At 39.4% G+C, this 22,452-nt stretch overlaps 1 protein-coding gene across 1 annotated transcript in view; it reads right to left on the bottom strand.

The window, feature by feature from the left end:
- ADGRV1 (adhesion G protein-coupled receptor V1) overlaps positions 1–22,452 on the bottom strand; it is a 576,045-nt gene that overhangs the window by 365,773 nt on the left and 187,820 nt on the right. The window contains exons 38-50 of the mRNA XM_040342090.1: positions 21,410–21,589; positions 21,077–21,237; positions 18,573–18,666; positions 15,912–15,990; positions 14,624–14,762; positions 14,108–14,249; positions 13,230–13,492; positions 10,672–10,847; positions 9,105–9,229; positions 8,185–8,342; positions 7,968–8,093; positions 6,468–6,569; positions 2,045–2,297 (exon numbers count right to left, since the gene is read on the bottom strand). Of these exons, the coding sequence (XP_040198024.1) occupies positions 2,045–2,297; positions 6,468–6,569; positions 7,968–8,093; positions 8,185–8,342; positions 9,105–9,229; positions 10,672–10,847; positions 13,230–13,492; positions 14,108–14,249; positions 14,624–14,762; positions 15,912–15,990; positions 18,573–18,666; positions 21,077–21,237; positions 21,410–21,589 (1,998 nt within the window). The remainder of the gene's footprint in view (positions 1–2,044; positions 2,298–6,467; positions 6,570–7,967; positions 8,094–8,184; positions 8,343–9,104; positions 9,230–10,671; positions 10,848–13,229; positions 13,493–14,107; positions 14,250–14,623; positions 14,763–15,911; positions 15,991–18,572; positions 18,667–21,076; positions 21,238–21,409; positions 21,590–22,452) is intronic.

The raw sequence follows: 22,452 nt of genomic DNA, 5'->3' as shown, positions 1-22,452 counted from the left end.
CTTTAAGCTGTTTGCTAGTTTGTACTAGCATGTCGTGCTCCAAACGCGACTTTCAATAAAGAGGGTTTAATAATTTTACCTTTTGGACCTCCCATGGTGATTAACATACTTCTAAGCTTTATTGTTGTGTTTTTGTGCACTTTCAGGGATATCTTGGCTATAAAAAGGCGGAGAGTTTACAACATTTATCTCAAATCAACTGCAATCTGAAAGATACTTCAAAGCTGGCTTTCACCATCCACACAAACAAGGTGAATGAAGGAATCTCCCTCCTGGGATATTGTATTTTGACAGCGGGACCCAACATTGTCAGAATACTCTATTCAGTGGCTGTAGCTGCTGATTGACAAACGTTTTCCAGCTTATCTACTCGGCAAAAGTTGATCTAACTTTTGAATGCTGTCAAACAGGGATGGCCACAGACTGACTGAAATTCATCCGGTCCTTGCTGAACCAGACAAATCTTGATCTATCTATGGCCAGCTTAGAGGAACTTCTATGCTTTTTTCATTGTAGTACTACATTGTTAAATGGCATGCAGCTCTGGTGGTTGTATTTCAATAGCCTTAAAGCTAATTTCCAGAGAAAGCCTAAGGTTACCTTTGCAGTAGGGCTCCCCTTACAAAGGCAAAATGCTTGTTTTTGTCTAGAGTATTCTTCCCTTCCCTGGCAGCTCCCCTCTTTTCCTCAATGTCTTGTGTTGTGGGCAAGCCCTCAGTGTTTTCACATAGGACTGCTGGTCCTGCATTGTACGGGATGAAGGCAGAGTGCCTATGACTGAAGCAGCGGCCAGGCAAAATGGTTTTGGGGACAAGTCACACAAATTGGAGAAAAACTTGTAGGATGAGAGATAAGGTAAGTAAAATAGTCTTTTAATGATATATTAAAGTGGGAGTAAACTCCCATGTATGATTTTTACCTATAAGTAAGCCTATAATAAGGCTTACCTATAGGTACTTTAAATATCTCATAAACGTGCACCGTATAGGAGACATTTACTGTACGTGCAACTGGTGATGTCACCCGCGAATGCGCTCTGAAGGAACCGCTACCCGGGCTGTTCCTTCAGAGTCCTGTGCTGAAAACAGCAGCTTCCTCACGCATGCACGGGAGTGATGTCATCGCAGCTCCGGCCACTCACTTAGCCGGAGTCTGCGAACTCGGAAGGAAGAGACGGGTGAAGATGAAAGTGCCTTAATTTTTCAGGTAATTTTAACATAATGTGCTAGTATGCAATGCATGCTAGCACATTATAACTTTGACTTTCAGGTTTAAAAAAAAAAAAAAACACCCAGCGGTTTACTTCCGCTTTAAACAAAAATGAGCAGTGCTGGAGGAGCCTTACTGAACGCCACTTTAAATGACATAATATGTTGAATTTAATACATATTTTAAGAATTTTGAAACAAAAATCACAGGAGTCGAACACACAATTACTTTCTAGGGTACATTTAGGGCTTTGGGCGATAAAGCTAATCTAAAAGTGTTCCAAGAATCTCGGAAAGTCACGATGAAGTCTTATCTTCTAGAGAATGTCTGCAATGAAATTTCATTTTTTTTATAAAAAAATTGCAAATTATATAGGAAGAAAGTACAAAGGAAGCCATTAACGTCACAGGTGTGTGCTTGATTTACTTTATTTTTGGGCTGTAATCAATAGATGGAAAAGGGTTTACAAATAATTTTCATTTTTTTTACCCCTTTCTTGTCTAGTGTTGTTCAATGACTACTTTAAAAAAGAGCAACTAGAAATTAAGGAACTGAGAATGGAATGAAGACTAAAAGGAAAAAAATCAAACACAGTTTAAAATAAACTAACAAAAATAACCCACATTTTCTGTCTTTGTCCCTTTTTTGTGATGGCATAAAGACAACCCCTTTGCACAACTCTGCTGTAGGACCTACTCCTGTTTTATTTTATTTTATAAAAACAAAGTACATGGGAAATACATGTTAGCTACATGTGTTTTATTATGAAAGAGGGATTGAAACCCTGTTACTAATAATGTAGTTATTCATGAGAGTTATTTAAAAATATTCATACCTTGAAAAAATACAATGTAGATGTCGGCACCAGAAACTAAGGAATCCACTCTAGTAGTTCCAGTGACTGCAATATCTTGTGGATTTTCAAATTTGTTATTGGACCATGAGTACATTAGAGAACTGTGGTCAGAAGCTCCAAGGCACAAGACCATGTAGATAGATCCTCCCCGAGGGAACACTGACAGCCATGCAACTCCTTGGACTGGGAAGTTTTGATGCAACACAAACATACCACTGCTCAATTTAAACACCTAATTCACATAATAATAAAAATCTGGTTAAAAATACATTTTGCCAATCTGTTATACAAAAATCTATTGTTTTCAACATTTATTCCAACAACTTTGATTACAATCATGTACTGATTAAATTCTTTCTAATAAAGTTCAAATTACCAATCACTAGGATCAATTCATTAAATTGTAATGTATGTGGTATTTTCATTACTGGGTTTTATTTAATATTTTAGGTTTTAAAAGGGTGTTTTTTCTTATTAAATGCACAGATCAGCTGCATTTTCTACATGTGCATTGCAGTATTGTTTTTCATGGTGTTTTATATGTAAAAGTCAAATCACAGCATGAAATTTCACTCTTTAAAATAACACAGAGCTGAGACGACAGCAGAAAATGAAACCCACCAGTATTCAAATAAAATACGGATTCATCTGAAAAAAATACCAATATAAAATATATTTAAAGGCAACAATTTTTTTTAATTTTGATTGACTAGGGAAGGGTTGAAACTACTGTCCATTTTTGTTAGCCATGAATGTCCATATAGAGGGATTTCCCTTCTGTTCTTGTTCTGTGGACAGAACAGGAAGGGTTCTGCCTCAATTTCATGTATTTTTTATAGGTTGTAATTAATTGCATTGTATTATTGTTCTTAGTATGCCGACATTTATTAGTGATTTTGGACCACTACAACTTGTCTACTACTGTACGTGATTTGGCTTCTCCCTCTGTCCTCGTCTCCTGTTTAGTGCTGGTTAGTTCAATCCTAGCTAGACCCCTCCCTGTTTCTTCTATGTTCCCCTTATGCCCTGTACACATGATCGGTTCGTCTGATGAAAACGGACCGATGGACCGTTTTCATCAGATGAACCGATTGTGTGTGGGCCCCATCGGTGAAAAAAAATAGAACCTGTTTTAAATTTTTCTTATGGTTAGAAAACCAATAGAAAAAAACGATCATCTGTGGGGAAATCCATCGGTCAAAAATCCACGCATGCTCAGAATCAAGTCGACGCATGCTCGGAAGCATTGAACTTAATTTTTCTCAGCAAGTCGTTGTGTTTTACATCACCGCGTTGGTCACGATCGGATTTTTAACCGATGGTGTGTAGGCAAGTCTGCTTTACCTCATTTACTAAGCTTTGGAGCAACACTACTTGCAGAGTGCAACTGTCCTATGCAAAGTGCACAGTTTTTTTGCCTTTTAGTAAATCAACCCCTTTGTCTTACAGTATCTTCTCATCAAAATGTTTACATAGGTGTGTGTGTGATCATTATTTTATTGCGACAGTGAAACAGTTATTTAATTATTAAAAGCTTTTATGTCTTTTAGAGCCCATTCACCAGTTAGGTCTGTTGGGCTGCCTAATGCACCAACAATCTCTAGAACAGCAGACCCCAATGCACATAAGTGCATTACCAAGCAGGTGCATAGTGAAGGTGCATTGGAATGTTGTTTACAATGAATGATACTGCAGTGCACCAACGCTTGTCACATGAGTGTCACTGTAGCTCAGTGGAGTGAATGACCCATTAAGTTTATCTAAATTCAAATACAAATTTCTGAGGGATTAAAGCCTCCATCAGGTTGGGGAGTCTCACTCTCTAGCTATGCTCTGACCACTGCCACTAGAACTGAAAGTGGGAAAGCATCCAAAATTATCAGAGCAGAATAGGTGTTTCATTGGGGACACCTGATGCAGTGACAGCTGTCTAAGAGTATCTCCCTTAAGGGGGTTGTAAAGGTAAAATACCTATGCATTAAGGTAAAAAAACATCTGACAGCATCGCCCCCCCCCCCCCCCCGAGCCCCCGTTTTACTTACCTCACTGTTCGAAAGTCGCGGGCGCGTGCTTGTCATCCTGTTCAGTTCCCAGCCTGGCCGTTGATTGGCTAGACTGGGCGGATTGATAGCAGCGCAGCCATTGGCTGGCGCTGCTGTCAATCACAGCAGATGACGCGGTGCGCCGGGGGGCCGGGCCGAGTGATACAGTCGGCGGCTATGGCCGCCGCTGTATCACGGAAGCGCGCTCGCAAAAGCTTTCCACCATGCTCGCTCGCTCGCATGAAGGTAGAAAGCTTTTGCGAGGAGGAGCCGAGACAGCCGCCAAGGGACCCCAGAAGACAGGATTTGGGGCCACTCTGTGCAAAACGAGCTGCACAGTGGAGGTAAGTATAACATGTTTGTTATTTAAAAAAAAAAAAAATTCTGCCTTTAGTGTTCCTTTAAGCTGGAGACATTTTCTCTTGCTTTCTGCTCTGTTTCAAATGTCACTTTATGCATTGACTTACCTCTTTAGCCCCAGACTGTCTGGTCACCTGCTGACTTGGCACCAAAGAGTACCTAATCACATGCAAGGAAAACAAAAAGGATTTTTTGCTTGCACATGATTGGATGATGGAAGTCAGCATAGCTTCTGTTTATTTACCTAGCTGTGGAACAACTGCTCTTGCAGAGTGCAACTGCACTTTGCAAAGTGCACCGTGTATTTACCTTTAGTAAATCAACCCCAAAGTAACACATTTTTATTTTCCTTCAGTTATATTTTTGCCAAAGCTATTTACTATTCAAAAATTAATAAAAATACTCAAACAAAGGTTTAGGATGAGTTAGAGGTAAACTTCAAAAATCCATATCATAATACCAAACTATAGAAGATCACTAAGAAATACGTTCAGTAAAATAACGACCGTATTTTGTAGAAAACCCATTAACCCCCTTGGCGGTAAACCCGAGCGTGACTCGGGGTTGGTTTTCCATGTTAGGATCGGTATCCCCGAGTCACGCTCGGGGTGGACGTGCAGAGTGTGCAGCGGCGCGGCTTACCTTCTCGCTGGATCCACAGGCAAGTTACTTACCTTGTCCCTGGATCCAGCGATGCCACCCCGCTGTGTGAGCGAGCGGGACCTCCTCGCTCGATTCACAGTCTCCCCGTGTGCCGCCGATCTCCGTTCCCTGCGACGTTACGACGCACAGGGGCGGAGAACGGCACCAAATTCAAAAAAGTAAACAAACACATTACATACAGTATACTGTAATCTTATAGATTACAGTACTGTATGTAAAAAATACACACCCCCCTTGTCCCTAGTGGTCTGCCCAGTGCCCTACATGTACTTTTATATAATAAAAAATGTTCTTTCTGCCTAAAAACTGTAGATTGTCCAAAAGTGTCCCTTTATGTCAAAAATGGTTTTAGATCAGCTAGAAAACAGCGATAATAAATTATAATCACTTGCAGAAATGTGCGATAGCGATTTGTGGGGAAATTCGTAATAAAAAAAAATAATAATGACAGCGACAATTCTGCAACTGAGCAAATTTCAGTGATTTTGAGTTGATTACATTATTGAATAATTTTTATTATAATTATATTATTATTTGTTATAATTATTTATAATTATTTATTATATTATAATTTATAATTTTGTTTTAAAAAAAAATCATACCCGGGATGCCTACAAGACTCTTGCTTGGTCAGATTTAAGTGAGTTATTTCTAAAAATTACAGGCCTACAGTATAAAACTCCAAATTTCCTTGCAAAATAATTGTACCGCTTTTGGTACGTAATTCCAGACAGAATCATACTGCCAGGGAGGTTAACATGGTCCATTTCAAATCATGTTATGTTTTTGAGAAAAGAAGAAATGGCTGCACATCCAAGGGTTCCAAAACATAATGCCTTTTATTGAAAATGACCAGGATACACCAGGGACACCACGTATTAGTCACGAAGACACGTTTCACACATCTGAACTGTGCTTAATCATTACCATTACCATCATTGGTAATGATTAAGCACAGGTCAGATGTATGAGACGCATCTACGTGACTAATACCTGGTGTCCCTGATGTATCCTGATCGTTTTTAATAAAAGGCATTTTGCTTTGGAACCTGTGGATGTGCAGCCATTTCTTCTTTTCTCAAGTTTTCATGGAGACGGGTCGGGGCTAGCACTCCTACTTGGTTCCAATTGAGGTATTGGACACACCTGGAGCAGCGGTTCGCTTTTCTCTATGTTATATTTTTAAATTCATATTATAGACAACTATCATACACATATATTCAACTGTAATTTTGAAAAAAAAAACACAATTTGCCAATCTTTCCTTTCATGGATTTTAAACTTAAACCCACACTGGCACTCTAATTCAATCACAATTCAGAGTTGACAATACCCACCTGAGAAGTACTTGTATAGCTTCCAATGATCAAATAATGGTCATGATCTCCAACTGAGAAATGTTTGGCAGTGCTTGTTCCTGGGACTAATAAGGTCTGTCTCTGAAATGACAACAAATAAGGTTAACCTCTAAGGCTTTTAAGATGGACTCTGATATGCATGTAAGCAGGTGCAGTCTACTTTCTCCACTGCAGCCACTTCTTCCCCAGTGCATTGCATTTGTAGAGGAGGTCAAAAGTAACATAGTTCCTCTATGGTTTCTCTGGGTCACTGGAGAAGCTATCCAATTGGATGCTGCTGCTCCATGGGACTCTAGCAGCCATCTTGGGTCAGACATAGCTTATTTAAGACCCTAGCTACCAGATTTGCCACGCATTTTGCAAGCAGTTAGAGTAGGGACAGGTGACCCATCTGATAGGGACAGAAATAGTGGCAGGGAAAGCATAGGGCTCATAACTTTTCCTTTTCCTGCTTGAGCATGGGACAGCCAGGCCTTATTCTGTACCTCCCAATAGGTTAAAACATGCTCTCTAAATAAACGCTGTTGGACCTGTGAGTTTTCCTAGTTTTCCTGTTTTCCCACTGGGTTTATTTTAAACTGGCTTTCCATTATTTCAATACAAGTTCTTTCATTGCACTTGGTCTAGGTATGTTATTGCCTCTGCACCACGCTGCACCCCACCTACATGCATACATATTACCAAATAGGTACTTCAGTAAAAAATAAAAAAAGTATGAGTGTGTTATAAATTCACACAATATAGCACACAATATTGCTGGCTATTAATATTTATAAGAAATAACATTGTAAAATGTTGATTTAGGAATTCCTTAGTAGATCAGGAAGGTTTTTTGATCCACTGTAAGGCCTCGTACACACGATCGGGGAACTCGTCGTAAATGAAACATCGTTTTCCTCGACGAGTTCCTTGTTAGGCTTGTCGAGAATCTTGACAAGCTTTCTTTGCGTACACACTGTCAAGACCAAATCTCGTTGTTCTGAAACGCGGTGACGTAAAACACGTACTACGGCACTATAAAGGGGAAGTTTGATTCCACTGGCGTCACCCTTATGAGCATGTGCGGGTTTCTAAGCATACACACGAACGTGTTTCTCGTCGAAAACCAGCCCGACGAGGAACACGACAAAGAAATTGAGACTTTTTTTCTCATCGAGTTCCACGACAGTTTTCTCGATGAAAAACATACACACGACCGTTTTCCTCGGCAAAAAAGCTCTGCCACCAAGTTTCTTGATGGATTCTGTCGAGGAAAACGGTCGTGTGTACGAGGCCTCAGAGCAAACTTGATCAAACTTTTTTTTTTTTGCTTTACCCTGAATCAGCTGCATGTTTATGATTCTAAGCATGCAGGTTTTTAATTTATTTTTGTCTTTTGGCTAAACTAAATGGACAAGTGTCTTTTTTTTCAGCCTATGTAATTATGTAACACATACATGAATACAAGTAATAACTATCTGTTTTCAACAAGTACATTACCAGTGATAATCCATCCTTTGTGAAGGTATACACTGTGTTATTAGAGAATTGACTGGCAATAACAATGTACGAAGAGTCATTTACTGTAAAGGCCACACAATGCCAAGGGTTTTCTATTGTCAAATCCTGTGAAAGAAAGAACAATGTGACCATAATTTTAATTGACTGATATATAATTTCTCCCATTATCTCCACTTTGACTTGTATAGCAACATACCTGGATAGGTACTAGTACCCCACGCCACTCATAAATTGTGGAAGTGGGATGTGCAGTCAGTACACCATACTGTGTACCATCATGGGAGAAAAAACACCAGGTGCTAGCTGACACATTCAAGAAGCCTTGCAGAACAGATAAAACACTATGGGGTCCCTCTGAAATGATAATGGGGATATTTTTCAAAAAGAATGTAATGTAAATGGTATCATTGAAACTGAAAAAAAGTGTACTTACAAAACATACACTATTATTTCTGGTGCTTAATGTGTATATAAACCCCAAATCCCCAAATGTAATTATATACTGTAGTCTTTAAATGGGGCAACTGCATTTGTGTTTTTTTCAGGCCTTTTTTTATTTTAACTGGGAAATCCTGGGAAGAACAGACCCCATGTCACTTTATGTTTTATTTCCCATCACATATGGGGGACACACAATTGCTGTCACACAGGCTGAACTGTAAATATGTCTGTATGTCTTTTTTCATCCAAAAAACATGTTGGAATAATGGGACTAGTAGTTTACAAAATAAGGTTAGGTAATAAATGTTAAGATAAAGTTTTTTGTGCTTTAATTTAAGCTCACAGGAAGCAAACATTGCATTTCTGACAAAATCAATGGTTGTTTCCTGAACACACTGAAAAGGTTAATCTTAGCCTGAAAAGTGAAAATGAATGCAGCCACTACATCTAAGGAATGGCAAGTCAAAATATATAAAATATATATTTTGGGTTTATGTATGCTTTAAATTATGTGCATAAGGCACCAAAATCACTGAGCACCTGTAAAGAGCTCTCTTATTCAGAGTGAATGGACAGCTGATTAATATAAAGCATTTTAATGTGGGCTTAATAACTCAGTATTGTAGATGCAAAGGATCCTTTAACTGGTGAAGAATCAAAACAATAACGTCTTACTTATGCCAAAGGCTGTTCCATATATGGTCTCCCACTCCACACTGACAGACATATTTAGTCCATTGCTACGAGACACTCTCAGATAGACTGTCACATTGTTCTCTTCGACTGTCACAGAGCCCGTTCTAAGCTCCCAAAAAGACAAACATGAAGCTAATTATTGTCAGTTCTTAAAAACAAAGAACAACAGGATTATTTTTGTAAAAGACAAGCTTTTGAAATCAATAAAATAAAGGTTATCACTTTTATGCCCTTCCTTATAAAAAAAAAAAAAAAAGAAAGATTACTCCTGGATGCGCCCAACAACAGTCACAATATTGTGCCCAAGCCTAGCTACTTCCCTAGGTAATACTAAGGCCTTGTACACACGATCAGTCCAAACTGATGAAAATGGACTGAAGGCTGAAGTCTGATGGACTGAAGGACTGATGGTCTGATGGTCTGATGTGCCTACACACCATCAATTCAAAATCCGATCGAGTCCAACGCGGTGATGTAAAACACAACGCCGTGCTAAAAAAAACAGAGTTCAATGCTTCCAAGCATGCTTTGACTTTATTCTGAGCATGCGCGGGTTTTGAACCAATGCTTTTGCGTACTAACCATCGGTTTTGACCGATCGGTCTTCAGTCCATCAGTCCGATTTTAAAGCAAGTTTTAAAACTTTGGTCTGAAGGACAAAAGTCTGATGGGCCATGCACACGGTAGGTTTGGACTGATGAAACTGAACTTCAGTCCGTTTTCATCAGTTTGGACTGATTGTGTGTACAGGGCCTAATGGATAACGTAGAATACACAGGCAATTTTTCTGGTCCAGATGAGCTCAGTTCAGTTATTCCATATTCCATATACATTTGAGTACTGTCAATAAGGGGATATCCTACTCCTGAAGCAATCAGAGTCAGATTTACACAGATATGTCTTGAAGGTATACAGTCACTAAGGGCCAGATCCACAAAAGGGATACACAGGCGTATCTACTGATACGCCGTCGTATCCCTGTTTCTATCTATGCGGCTGATTCATAGAATCAGTTACGCATAGATATTCCTAAGATCCGGCAGGTGTAATAGTTTTACACTGTCGGATCTTAGGATGTAGTCTTCTGTATGGTTTTTGTAAATCTAATGGAAAATTGTACAAGGAAATTGTATAATGTGGAGCCAGCCTTAGATATCCTATATTCTAATTATCTACTAAGCATACCTATTGTACACATTAGGATATGTAGCTTTCTTGACCCTACCTAGTACAGAGTATTGTAACGCCTAATTTACAGTGCAATGCTGACAAAGGAATTTTTTTTTAAATGTAAACTACAGAGTGAAAGGTGACCCAAACTAAATTACAGGTGCCGCAGTTCCCCATGACTAAGCTCCGTGGGTGGAGTGAAAGGTGTTGGGGCATGGCCTGGTTGGAGCCTAGTCTGGAGCTGTGATACCCTTTCTTACGGAGTTTTGCAGAGATGTGCAACTTCCAGGACTTTTCCATATAGAGCGAAAAGGATAAACTATGATGATGCATATTGTCAATATAACTCATAACTGTTTGTGCCCTTTAGTGTTACCTGTTATGTGTGGGGAAAATGCTGAAGAGTCCTTGTGGAGCCTGATTCTGCAGCACAGTTATTGAAGTCTGCAGTTTTGTGCCCAACCTAGCTCCCCCAGTAGGATTAAACAATGTGATGGTAAAATGTTCATCCATCTCTGGTTCTTCATCCAGAACTGCAGTAATTTCCAAAGTCTGTCAAGACAACAATAACTGGTATTAGAACCAAGCAATCAGCATCCCATATTCCCTAAAACAAGTGTGCTATTCAATTGAACAAATACAAATATCTGGTTTTTACATACTCTGTCCATCTGTCTGTGAACAAACTATGGGGTTGATTTACCAAAACTGGAGAGTGCAAAATAAATCAGGCGCAGCCGTGCATGGTAGCAAATTAGCTTCTAATTTCAGTTTGTTCAATTAAGCTTTGACAATTTTTTTTTAAAGCTGATTGGTTTTCATGCACAGCTAAACCAGTTTTACTAAACAAACCCCTGTGTGTCCATTTAAAAGAGTGGGGTACCTCCAAACCAATTGCTGGTCTCATCTGACTGCAAACGATGACTCCACCCTTTATTGACAAATGCATTTATCCCATAGGTTTTCATACTTTTTCAAGGACCTTGGTGTTTAAAAAAAATCTTCAATGTGACAATATAATGTTGTGTGTCTTTGTCAGGTAAGACCATCTTTAGTTATTGTTATGTCACACTGTTTGTAGAAGCCATTCAAACCAGAAACCTGGGAAATCCAATAGGATTGACCACATTTTATCGTGTATTTGTACAGGAAGTGCCAAAGCTAATTATTAACTTTACACATTTAAAATGCATATTCTGTGCCCCTATCTGATTCTGATTTAATGACAATACTAGGGAATCTATTTCACTGTCTATTGGTTAATTCTAGTGTTTTGATATATAAAATATAGAAGACTGTAGCGAACTGGCTGGCACTCTGCCTGGGTGCCTTCACCAAACAGTGCCTCCTGCCCTCCAAACCCTTCCAGCAGACCACCAGCACTTTACCACAAGCATCGTACACAGACAAGATGTTGAGATAAAAACAAAGGAATTATTGTTTCTTGAACAGGAATACAGGTTTTTATACACTTCAAAAAAGGGAGTCACCACAATGCAAACTTCAAACACCAATCCAATTAACAGCTAACAGTGATCTAATTAAAGAGTAAACGAATTAACATAAACACATAAACATACCACAATGGTTTGGTAATGAGGTAAAGTGGACACAATATTAAATCACACCCCCAAGAGGATTAGCAGACAGACAGAAACAATAGGTGACTCCAATTACAATGGGAATTCACACCTAGAAGGCACTCAAGAGAGAGTTATACAATGAGAGAAAAACAGATCACATAGCAGCAGGAGACCTCAGCATCGGGTTGTTTTAAGCTGAATATAATCCTCTGCCTAGAGTCTCTGGGCCATATTCTCGTATAATTCCGGTGGGCGGCGCGTAAGCCATTTACACTCCGCCGCCCCAACCTACAGGAGCAAGTGCTGTATTCCCCAAACACTTGCTCCGTAGTTTGGGGCGGCTGAGTGTATTTGGCCCGGCGTATCCCCGCGTATCTCCAAGGGGGCGGCTTCTATTTAAATTAAGCGCGCCCCCGATTCTAACGAACTGCGCATGCTCCAGTTCTCGGCGTAAAACGTCAATGACGCCGACGTGTGCGTCATTGACATAAAGTCGTATTCAAGAACGACTCAGTAAAACGAAGTACCCGACGGGAAAACACGACGCGGACCCGACGCCATACTTAACATGGCCTACGTGGGACTGGCGTAAGGTTACCCCTCATATAGCAGGGGTAACCTTACGCCTACGCAAACGACGGTTACGCGACGGGAATTCGTTCGGGAATCGGCGTATCAGGCTCATTTGCATAAACAAATGAGACCTGAACGTAAACGCTACCTAGCGGCCGGCGGAGTAATTACATTTAAGATCCGACAGTGTAAGTGACTTACACATGTCAGATCTTCAGTGTATCTATGCAAAAATGATTCTAAGAATCACTCGCATAGATACACTGGCCAAAAAAGAGAGATACAATGGAGTATCCTGAGATACTCCATCGTAACTTTACTCAGAATATGGCCCACTGAGTCTAGGAAGGGGTTGAAGCAGTCATTGCTGGTTTGGGCACAGAGGCCCCAAATCTGTGTCCAGGCCCTAGGTGCCCAGAGTCTGTGTGTTTCAGGGAGACATGGACCCGAATCCAAAGCAAAACCACTCCAAAGGTGCCCCAGGCACGCACCTCCCAAAGAATAGAGCCCCCTCAAAAGGCAGAACCCATAGTCAGTAGGCAAGAGGCTACCTTGCAGTCCCCTACAAAAGCCCCTGTCCTGGTTAGGTCTGTCAAAGAGACCTATGTGCCATTGACATGATGCACATAACACGATAGTGAAAAAAATGAGGGAACCTCAATTTTTCAGAATTATTATCTGTTTTTCTATTTATTTCAGGAGGAGCAAATTTAAAATACTAAAAATTATTAGAGTAATGCACAGTGTGACTGGAAGCATTTTTTAACATTAACATTACCTTAAACCTCTCTCCTTCCTCCAGTACAACATAACCTTCTACTGGGGTTAGGTCACCAGATGCATCAGAACCATTTTCTCCAGTGATGAGATACTGGACACTGACAGTCCCAAATATCCCTTGTGGCGGTTCTCTGATAATATAAAACACTGCAACACTTTCCATCAGGTACATTGCTGTGGGCTCCCGCAAGAAGAAGTGATCGCTGTTATTAAATGATATAACTCCATGACCATCATCACTGGCCAGGATTGTGACAGAAGCTGTGAAAACAAAGCATAAATAAGGCAATAAAGCAAACCAGTGGCCCTGGGGCTGGATGCACCCCTTTGCTTGCCTTTATCTTTTCAATAACATCGTTACATTGTTTTAATTATTTAAGCTTTGAAAGGTTCAAATAAAAAAGTGATAGAATACACAAGCTAGTTTAATAAATAACTGACTTTTTTCAACCTAATTTAATAAGAAATTTGAATAAATAACTTGAATGTAATTAATAAATTCCCACACACAGGTTGATTGTTTTGTAGATATAATTGGAATATTGAAAAGTGTTGACATGTTTTTAAAGGAGCTCTTCCAAAAGAGGAGTGTGAGCAGAAATCCGACCAAAATGGATGCAACGATAAAGAGGATCTCTATGTTTCCCACTCTATCCAGATCTAAAGATTTGGAGTTCTGGCTTTTTCTGACCTGAATGTAGGTTAAATAAAATTTGTAATGTGTTTGTTATATTTATTTATTTAAAAAAACCTTAACCCCATTTACTAGGCCTTGCTATGTTTGTCATCACTTAAAATTCAGATGAATAGCTTACTGACCTAACAATAAAGAGACAAAGCCATATAAAACAAAAAATTACTTTTCCTTTGTCTTACCTGTTGTATTATTGCCTAATTCAAGACCACGAGAAGGATTTGCAAGTATAAGTTGGAACATTTCATCTCCTTCTGGGATATGATCATCAATAATTGTTACATCAACAAATTTATATTTTTCTCCATCAGCAAAATTTAAAATCTAGAAAAAGAATAGAGCATTACAGAGATCCACATACCGGCTGTTATCTTCTATGTATTGAAACAACCCCATAAAGCTCAGCATAAGGCAGAACTGAAGAGAAACTATACAACACATAATACATACTAATAAATATTGGTGACAAAGAGCCACATAGAGTGGGAAGAATTTAACATCAGCATAACTACCATCAACATGTTAGCCAGATTCTATTTAACGTGACTTTGGTATTTAAGGTCTGCATTTGGCATGGACTAAAAGTTGTAGCTGTTGCAGGAATGAAAGTCAAATGTACTGTATGCTGGAACTGGCTCATTGATTCCTCTTTGCTTCACATACTCAAACTGTAAAATATCTGAGCAGCAAATATTTACCGTTGATGTAACATTATAATCCATTCCCAACTGGGCTCCAATGTTCTGTGCATAGAAGAACAGCGACACATTACCATAGGTCCCCTTATTCCGATAAGCCACCAATGTTAAAACACCATGAGTTTCATTGACTTCATAGCTGGAAGGTAAATAAGATCATATAATTGTGCGAATGAACTTGCATCACATTTGGCAATTTGAAAGATAATTTATGTAGTCATCTAATTTTATATTTTTTAATGAGAAGTGAATTTTTACTTTGCAAGAAAATTTTCACTTAGTGAATATACACTTTGAAAAGTATACCCAACTGCGTGCAAGAAAAATTAAAAACAAAATAGATTTTTGCTTGAGATTAGCTAAGCTAAGTAAAAATTCCCTTGCAAAGTGAACATTCATTTGCAAAGTGAACATTCACTACTGCTTTAGTAAATCAGAATCCATACAGGTTGATTTACTAAAGGCAAACAGGCCATTGTAAAAAAAAATAAGAATTACACTTTGACAACATATAAAACTGGGGCAATCCATATTAAAATCACAAAGCACATTTATTGTGTTTATTTTTTACACTTTCCTGTATGAGGTTTACAGTGCCTATACAATGTATTTACTCCCTTGGAAGTGTTCATGTTTTAGTGTGTTCCTCTGAGTCAAACCACCTTTTAGACATCCGTTTTTATTTTGGCATTAAAGAACATATGTTTATTGATTTCTGAAAAAATAAATCCACTGTGATTCAAAGTTCTGACAGTAAAACATGAAAACTTAATACTTTCCATGTAGGGAAAGTATGTCTCATGACCAACAGAATGGTCATGGGTGGTGCCCAGTTTCTGCTAGAAAGGTGAGTTTTCTATGTAGGTACTAGTGACAGGTATGCTCAAAACTCTGGATATGTATGAGAGAACATGACATGCAACTTAAAACACTTTATTTTATTCTATCTTTATCTAACACCTTTAAAGTAAAGTGTATGTCAAGAAATAGGCGTCATTAGAGAGATTTACCCTCACTGCCTGTCAGTGGTATCACCAGACAGTAAGGGGAAAATCTGCAACTACTTCACTCCACTAAAGAGAAGCATTTCTATTTCTGTCTGTGTTGCAGTTGGAGAGTTACTTAACCCTTCCCTGCGGTAGTCAATACTAAGAAAAAAATATATATATATATTTTTGGTGCACATAAAATGTTAATTTACCAATAAGGTGGAGAGACCCTTTAAATTCTGCAACATTTAAATGATTGAGAACTGGTAAGCAAAAGCTAAGGAATATGTTATACCAACCTTGTCCTCTGCCATTCTATAACTCCTTGAACTCCATCATTTGCATCAATAATGATCTGAGCAGTCATCCCTTCAACATCTGTGACAAAATGAATAACAGTTGAAGCAGATAATAAAATAAATGTGTCTGTGATCCATACATGGATAAAAGTCATCTGATTCAGCAGACACCGGCTGAATTTCAATTCATGTATGGGCAAGGTGGTGTTATCCGGAAGTCACTCTACCTATAGGATCACTCTGGTTGGACTTTAAGCACCTTAAAGGAAGTCTCCCCACTGTCAGAATACAAGTGCTTAGCGGGAGGATTCCCTCATCCACACTGAATGTGTAGATGGGGGAATCAAGTAATTTTTTTTATTCAACCCACAGGTTGAACGAAAACAAATTAATCATCTATGGGCTGCCTTAGTGTTGTCAGCCTGCAACAGGAAGTGCTGTTATGCACAGTGTCTCTAGGAAATTAACTTTGCAAATGATACATAAGAATTATTTGGATAACTGTATTAAGTGAGGCAAGATACCAGACATACTGAATAATACATTTTGCATTAACATGTATTTTAAGGTGTTACTGAACTCAAGAACAATAGCTGAGCACTCATTAAATATGGCGGTTGCATCCATGGGATAGGTAAGAAGAAAACTAAATTTTATTTATGGAATGAGGTACACTGTATAGTACAAATTACAATTGGGTAATCTAAGCTACTGTAACTGAGCGGGTTCTGTAAAAAGAACCCTTTTGATTCAAGATGATTTTGTGTCCTGACAAAAAAGTGTAGGCTAGGGTTTAGGTTTAAAGTATTGAAGCTGAAGATATACAGTATGAACTTATACAGAATACAGAGAGTCTTCAGAAGGAGAATTGTTTTTATTTAGCTAATAGGGTTTGTGACATGGAGTTTGAATCACACATGAGATTTATGTTTTATGAGCTTTATTAAGTGGTCAGAATGTAATGTGACAATTTTATTAGTCTAGTAAAGCAGGATAAGATGTTATTTTTTTTCCATGTAAACTGTTCTTGGAAGTATATCAGCCTTATCAAAACAGTTTATGACAAGACCAGAGTATTGTCTGAATTCTTAAGCTTTGGGGCACAAAGCAGTAAGGGTCCTGGCTTTGCCAAATAGAGCAATATATCTTTGACCTATAAGCATATTATTCAGGTAGGTCTCTGAGTCACGGCTTGCCTTATTTCACTGTCTTGCCTGAGAGCTCAGAGGTTCAATAGCAAGGTGTATCTATATTTTACATATACAAACCCTTTATTTGATATCAATGTTTGTTAAAGAATGTACAAAAATATTTCAGTGTCTTATTAAATGAAAATTTGTGTTAAAATTATATAGTATAGCTTGTGTAACAGACGGACAAAGATGGAAGACACAGCCATAATTACAGGAAAGGTGAGATGTTTCCTCCATACACTAGTATCATGACAGGTGTCAGATGATTTCTAGCTATTTTCAATACTTGAAACCCAGGGTCCTAAAATCTAGCTCACATTATAATAATACCAAAATGTTAATTATCTGTAGAAGATTTGATGTTACCTTTCATCCTGTAATAGATTAATTCTATTAGCATGCAGGAAAGGAAATGAGAACAGAAGCAAGAGTTAAAGATTTAGGAACACAACATATTGCTAATTCTTTCTAAAAGGATTTCAAACCTAGTTTAGTTCTCTGTTCAACTACAGGTTTCTGTGTTTTTCACATTTAATGAATACAAACAGGATAACATACTGTGATATGGGGGATTGTTAGCTCAGTGGTAGAAGAATTTTTAAGCGAGACCCTGCCAGTTTGAACTTCGTTTAAGGCTTGCCAGCCCACTTTTATTATCCACAATGAAAGTAAAGTCCATAATAACTTGTCCACGCAGGGGTTTCCGTTTCACACAGCTTCACTAAAATACCAAGCCACCTGGTTCACTCGTCAGCAATACAGCTGCACTTTACACTGGTGCCTCAGACTCAACAGCTCTCTTGGCTCTCAGAACTTACTCTTGGCTCACTCAGCTTCACCGCTCCCTTCTGTTCAAGCCCACTCCTGGCCCCTCAATAGGGGTTCTCCTGGCACCCTGGGCTTTCTCACCCCTTTAAGATTTTCATATTCCCTCAGTCTCCTGGACTCCCCTAGTTGTCTGGGCATCTCAGTCTTCCAGACTTGTGTAGCTGCCTTAACACTTTTACCCCAATGGACAAGGAATCTCTCCACCATGGAGTTCTATCTCTTGAGTAGAGCACCTCTGTCTTCAGACAGGATCACACACCTGTCTTCAAATAGGAGCATACCTCCCTCCTGGCTGGAGCTCTGAGTTTTACCAAAGCCTTGCTGATAACAAGTGCACATACCTGTACATTCACACAATCTGCAGGTCTTCAGTAAGACCTGGACACAACACTGAAAGGCTTCATCCTACCCAAGACACTTTGAAGCCTTCAAGATCAAGACCCCGATCTGGGATTTTCATACCCAGGGAAAAATGTAAACACAGTTTTCTTTTTTACAATAAACACTCTGAAGCCCTGTGTCATTCCTACATCAATTTTCACAGTGGCAGGGTCTCGTACTGTCACAATACATGTATACACAGTGTACATATAACATTCTAGAGCTAGTATACATCTAATACATGATAACACAGGAATACCAAGGCGTGGAGGGGAGGAGGTTGGCAACTTCACCAATAGTTCAACTGATATTAGTGTCACAAGAATGTACTCTTGAAGTTCTGGTATGTCATCCTGTTAATAAACCACAAATTATTAAAAAAAAAAAAAAAAAAAGGAAAATATACATTAAAAGTAAAGTTTAGTTACGAGAAATATAGGGGCAGCCACTGCTGACTTCCCTGTCTTATTCCAAGAGGCCTAATTAAGTAGGACAATCATTCACAAACAAAGAAAATTCTGGAATATTATCACATTTATTTATCACAACAGTATACTGTACAACACATATGATATTAAAGCTGTAGTATGCATTGAATAATAGCACTTTATGAAAGACTTTCCTTAGAACAAAGCCCTAGGCCCCGTACACACGACCAAGTTTCTCGGCACAATTCAGCCAGAAACTCGGTCAGAGCTGGATTCTGCCGAGAAACTCGGTCGTGTGTACACTTTTTAGCGAGGAAGCCGACGAGGAACTCGTCGGGCCGAAAAGAGAACATGTTCTCTATTTCCTCGTTGTTCAATGAGGAAAGTTGGCTCGCCGAGATCCTCGGCAGATTCACACAGAACTCGACGAGCAAAACGATGAGTTTTGCCCGTCGAGTTCCTCGGACGTGTGTACGGGGCCCTAGAGTGGTGCGCTGTCACTACTGATAGGGCTTGCATCTTTACCCAGTCTTCCTTCCAGGTTCAGGGGCTTCAGCTGTTTGAATGGCCGAGCCATGACAACACCACCATTGAGACTGCAGTGCGCATGTGCCAGTGATGTCACCAGCTGTTACTGTAAATATCTCCCAAACCCTATTATAGGTTTAACTGTAGGCACAAATAAACAAGGGGGACTTTACTAGCATTTTAAGTAAACAAGATCTTGGACAGAAGAAAACCCCACATTTTGTTTCTGTCCAATTTTAGCTACCTGCTCAGACTCATTTAAAGCAGTTGTAAAGGCAGACGTTTTTTTTGTAATCTTAGTGCATTCTATGCATTAAGAGAAAAAGCCTTCTGTGTGTAGAAGCCCCCCTCAGCCACCCTAATACTTACCTGAGCCAAATCTTGATCCAGCGATATTGCAGGAGAGTCTTGGCTGCACGGGATTCCCCTCCTCATTGGCTAAGACAGCAGTGAGGTGCCATTGGCTCCCGCTGTTGTCAGTTAAAGTCAGTGAGCCAATGAGGAGAGAGTAGGAGTGGGGCCGGGCCACAGCTCAGTGTCTAGATGGACACATAGACCTGCGGCTCGGCTCGGGTACCCCTATAACAAGCTGCTTGCTGTTGCTGCTCTCAGCAGGAGGGAGGGGCCAGGAGTGCTGACAGGAGACCCAATAGGGGAGAATCTGGGCTGTTCTTTGCAAAACCACCGCACAGGGCAGGTAACTATAATATTTTTGTTATTAAAAAAAAAACAAGACTTTAACCTCCCTGGCGGTAATCCCAAGTCTGGCGTCTGGCTCAGGGTGGAATTTCAGTACTAACAGCGGTAACCCCGAGCCAGACTCGGGATCGCATCGCAGTATCCAGGCAGGGAGTTACTTACCTTGTCCCCTGGATCCTGCGATGTCTCCCCGCTGTGTGAGCGAGCTGTCTCCTCGCTCGATTCACACCCCGAGTGCCGCCGAGCTCCGTTCCCTGTGATGTCACAACGCACGTGGGCGGATATCCGCATCAAATTAAAAAAAGTAAAAACACAGTAAACATACAGTATATTGTAATCTTACAGATTACAGTACCGTATACAATAAATACACATTCCCTTTGTCCCTAGTGGTCTGTCCAGTGTCCTGCATGCACTTTTATATTATAAATATGTTTTTTTCTGCCTGGAAACTATAGCTTGTCCATAGCAACCAAAAAGTGTCCCTTTATGTCAAAAGTAAGCTAGAAAACAGCTATAATAAATTAGAGTCACTTGCAGAATTGAGCGATAGCGATTTTTGGGGAAATTCGTCATCAAACACTGAAAGTAATGACAGCGGCGACAATTCTGCAAATTTCAGTGTTTTTGATTTGATTACATTATTGAATAATTTTTATTATTATTATATTATTATTTGTTATAATTATTTCTAGTTATTTATTATATTATAATTTATAATTTTGTGTTTCAAACTTTATCGTACCCGGGATGTCTACTAGACTCTTGTTTAGACAGATTTAATAGAGTTATTCCTAAGAATTACAGGCCTACAATATAAAACACCACATTTTCATGCAAAACATTTGTACCACTTTCAGCATCAAACATCTGACATCATCATACCGCCAGGGAGGTTAATCATCCCTTTATTGTGTATCTCCATTTAATGGCTGAAATAGTATTCCTACCTAATTAATATAAAGAAGGCATATCATTTGTGTTTTTCTTCTCTTTTTGTGAATGTCATAAAGCAAAGGTTTTGGGACCCCCCTGTACACACTTAAACACACATGAGAAACATAGTTGTTGTGGTGTGGTAGAAACTTTGTAAGAGAAAAGATTTTACCTCCAGTATAGGTACATCAATGACAGCAGTTGTCTGGCCATCCTTCAGTATTAGTGATCCAGATGCAGCAATGTAGTCTAGGCCTGGCTCTGCAGGTAGGATATCAGTCTTGTTCAGCTGATGCATCAAATCCCATGTTGTGTACGTGATATTAATATCCCCTGAAAAGTGCACAAAGGCATAAAGATATTAAATATTTAATGACACAGTTTACTGTATTGTAACAGAGACCCGTATATACTGTAACTGAATGGTAGTGAGAAAAAATGTGACTGTTATTAATTCCATTTGTAACAATAGTGTATCAATAAATGGACCAATAAAATAACCCACCTAGGGAACCATATTCCCGGTTTATAAATAGCTGAATGGTTTTATTGGCTTCTTGTGTTATGACAAGCCTGGAAGCAGGTGCAAAATTTAACAGCCCATGGGGTTCATCACTGGCTTCTACAGTCAGAACGGCTTCATATCCCTGATTATCAAGAACAGCTTCCCCTGGTCCAGAAAATCCTGAAAAAAAGAAATACAAGTGCATGACAGCAGAAATCAGCACAAGAGAGTACTTACTACCATCAATGACACGTGTTCCTTGTGCTGCTGACTTCTGTTTTAGTTAAAATCTGAAGTCCTCTGACCCGCTACCCATACTTCCGCAGCCATTATTTTCTGGTGATCCAGGGGTTAATAGAGCTGAGGGACCATCATCAAGAATGCTGACTGTGCCCACCCTTTCCATCCCTCTCCTCCATTCTTAGAAGCCATACCATAGCTTCCATGAATGAAAAGTGATCTATGAATAGAGGACAGGCAGAAAAAACGAAAGGTCTGTTACTTATAAAAGATCGCTTTTTGCTAAGAGCGGACAAGATGTCTGTTATTATTTATTTGCTAGAAAAGCAAGCAGTTGTGGAGTCACCCTAGTAAATGACCCACTATTCTTCCCCCAACATTATCTCATTCGATGTCAATATGGGACAAACTCAAGATTAATCCAGAGTTAATATCCCCGATTAAGCTGCTGGCACATTTATTCCACAATCCCCAATTCCCCCCAGACATGAACATTAGAGCCTTTCAATGGTGGCTGAACAAGGGGCTATACAGAATAGGTCATTATTTTAATTCATCGGGTCCACTCACCCTCAATCAATATCCTGGAAATGCCCCCAACTGAAACTTACAGACACCAACAAATCTCTCACTTCCTACACTCCATTTGGGAATCCAAACCCTTACCACCTAGTATAACGCCATACAAACATTGGTGTGGCCAGCTTATGGAGCAGAGAGGGGGATCTCGGTGATATACAAGTCACTATCCGTAGAGCATTCTAAAACAACCTGTATGTTGGCCTGGGAAAGTGAGCTCAAAT

Source organism: Rana temporaria, chromosome 1 (assembly GCF_905171775.1).
Source record: "Rana temporaria chromosome 1, aRanTem1.1, whole genome shotgun sequence".
NCBI classification, from domain to species: Eukaryota; Metazoa; Chordata; class Amphibia; order Anura; family Ranidae; genus Rana; species Rana temporaria.
The sequence above is the reverse complement of the archived record's forward strand: the minus strand, read 5'-3'. Positions and strand labels throughout refer to the sequence as shown.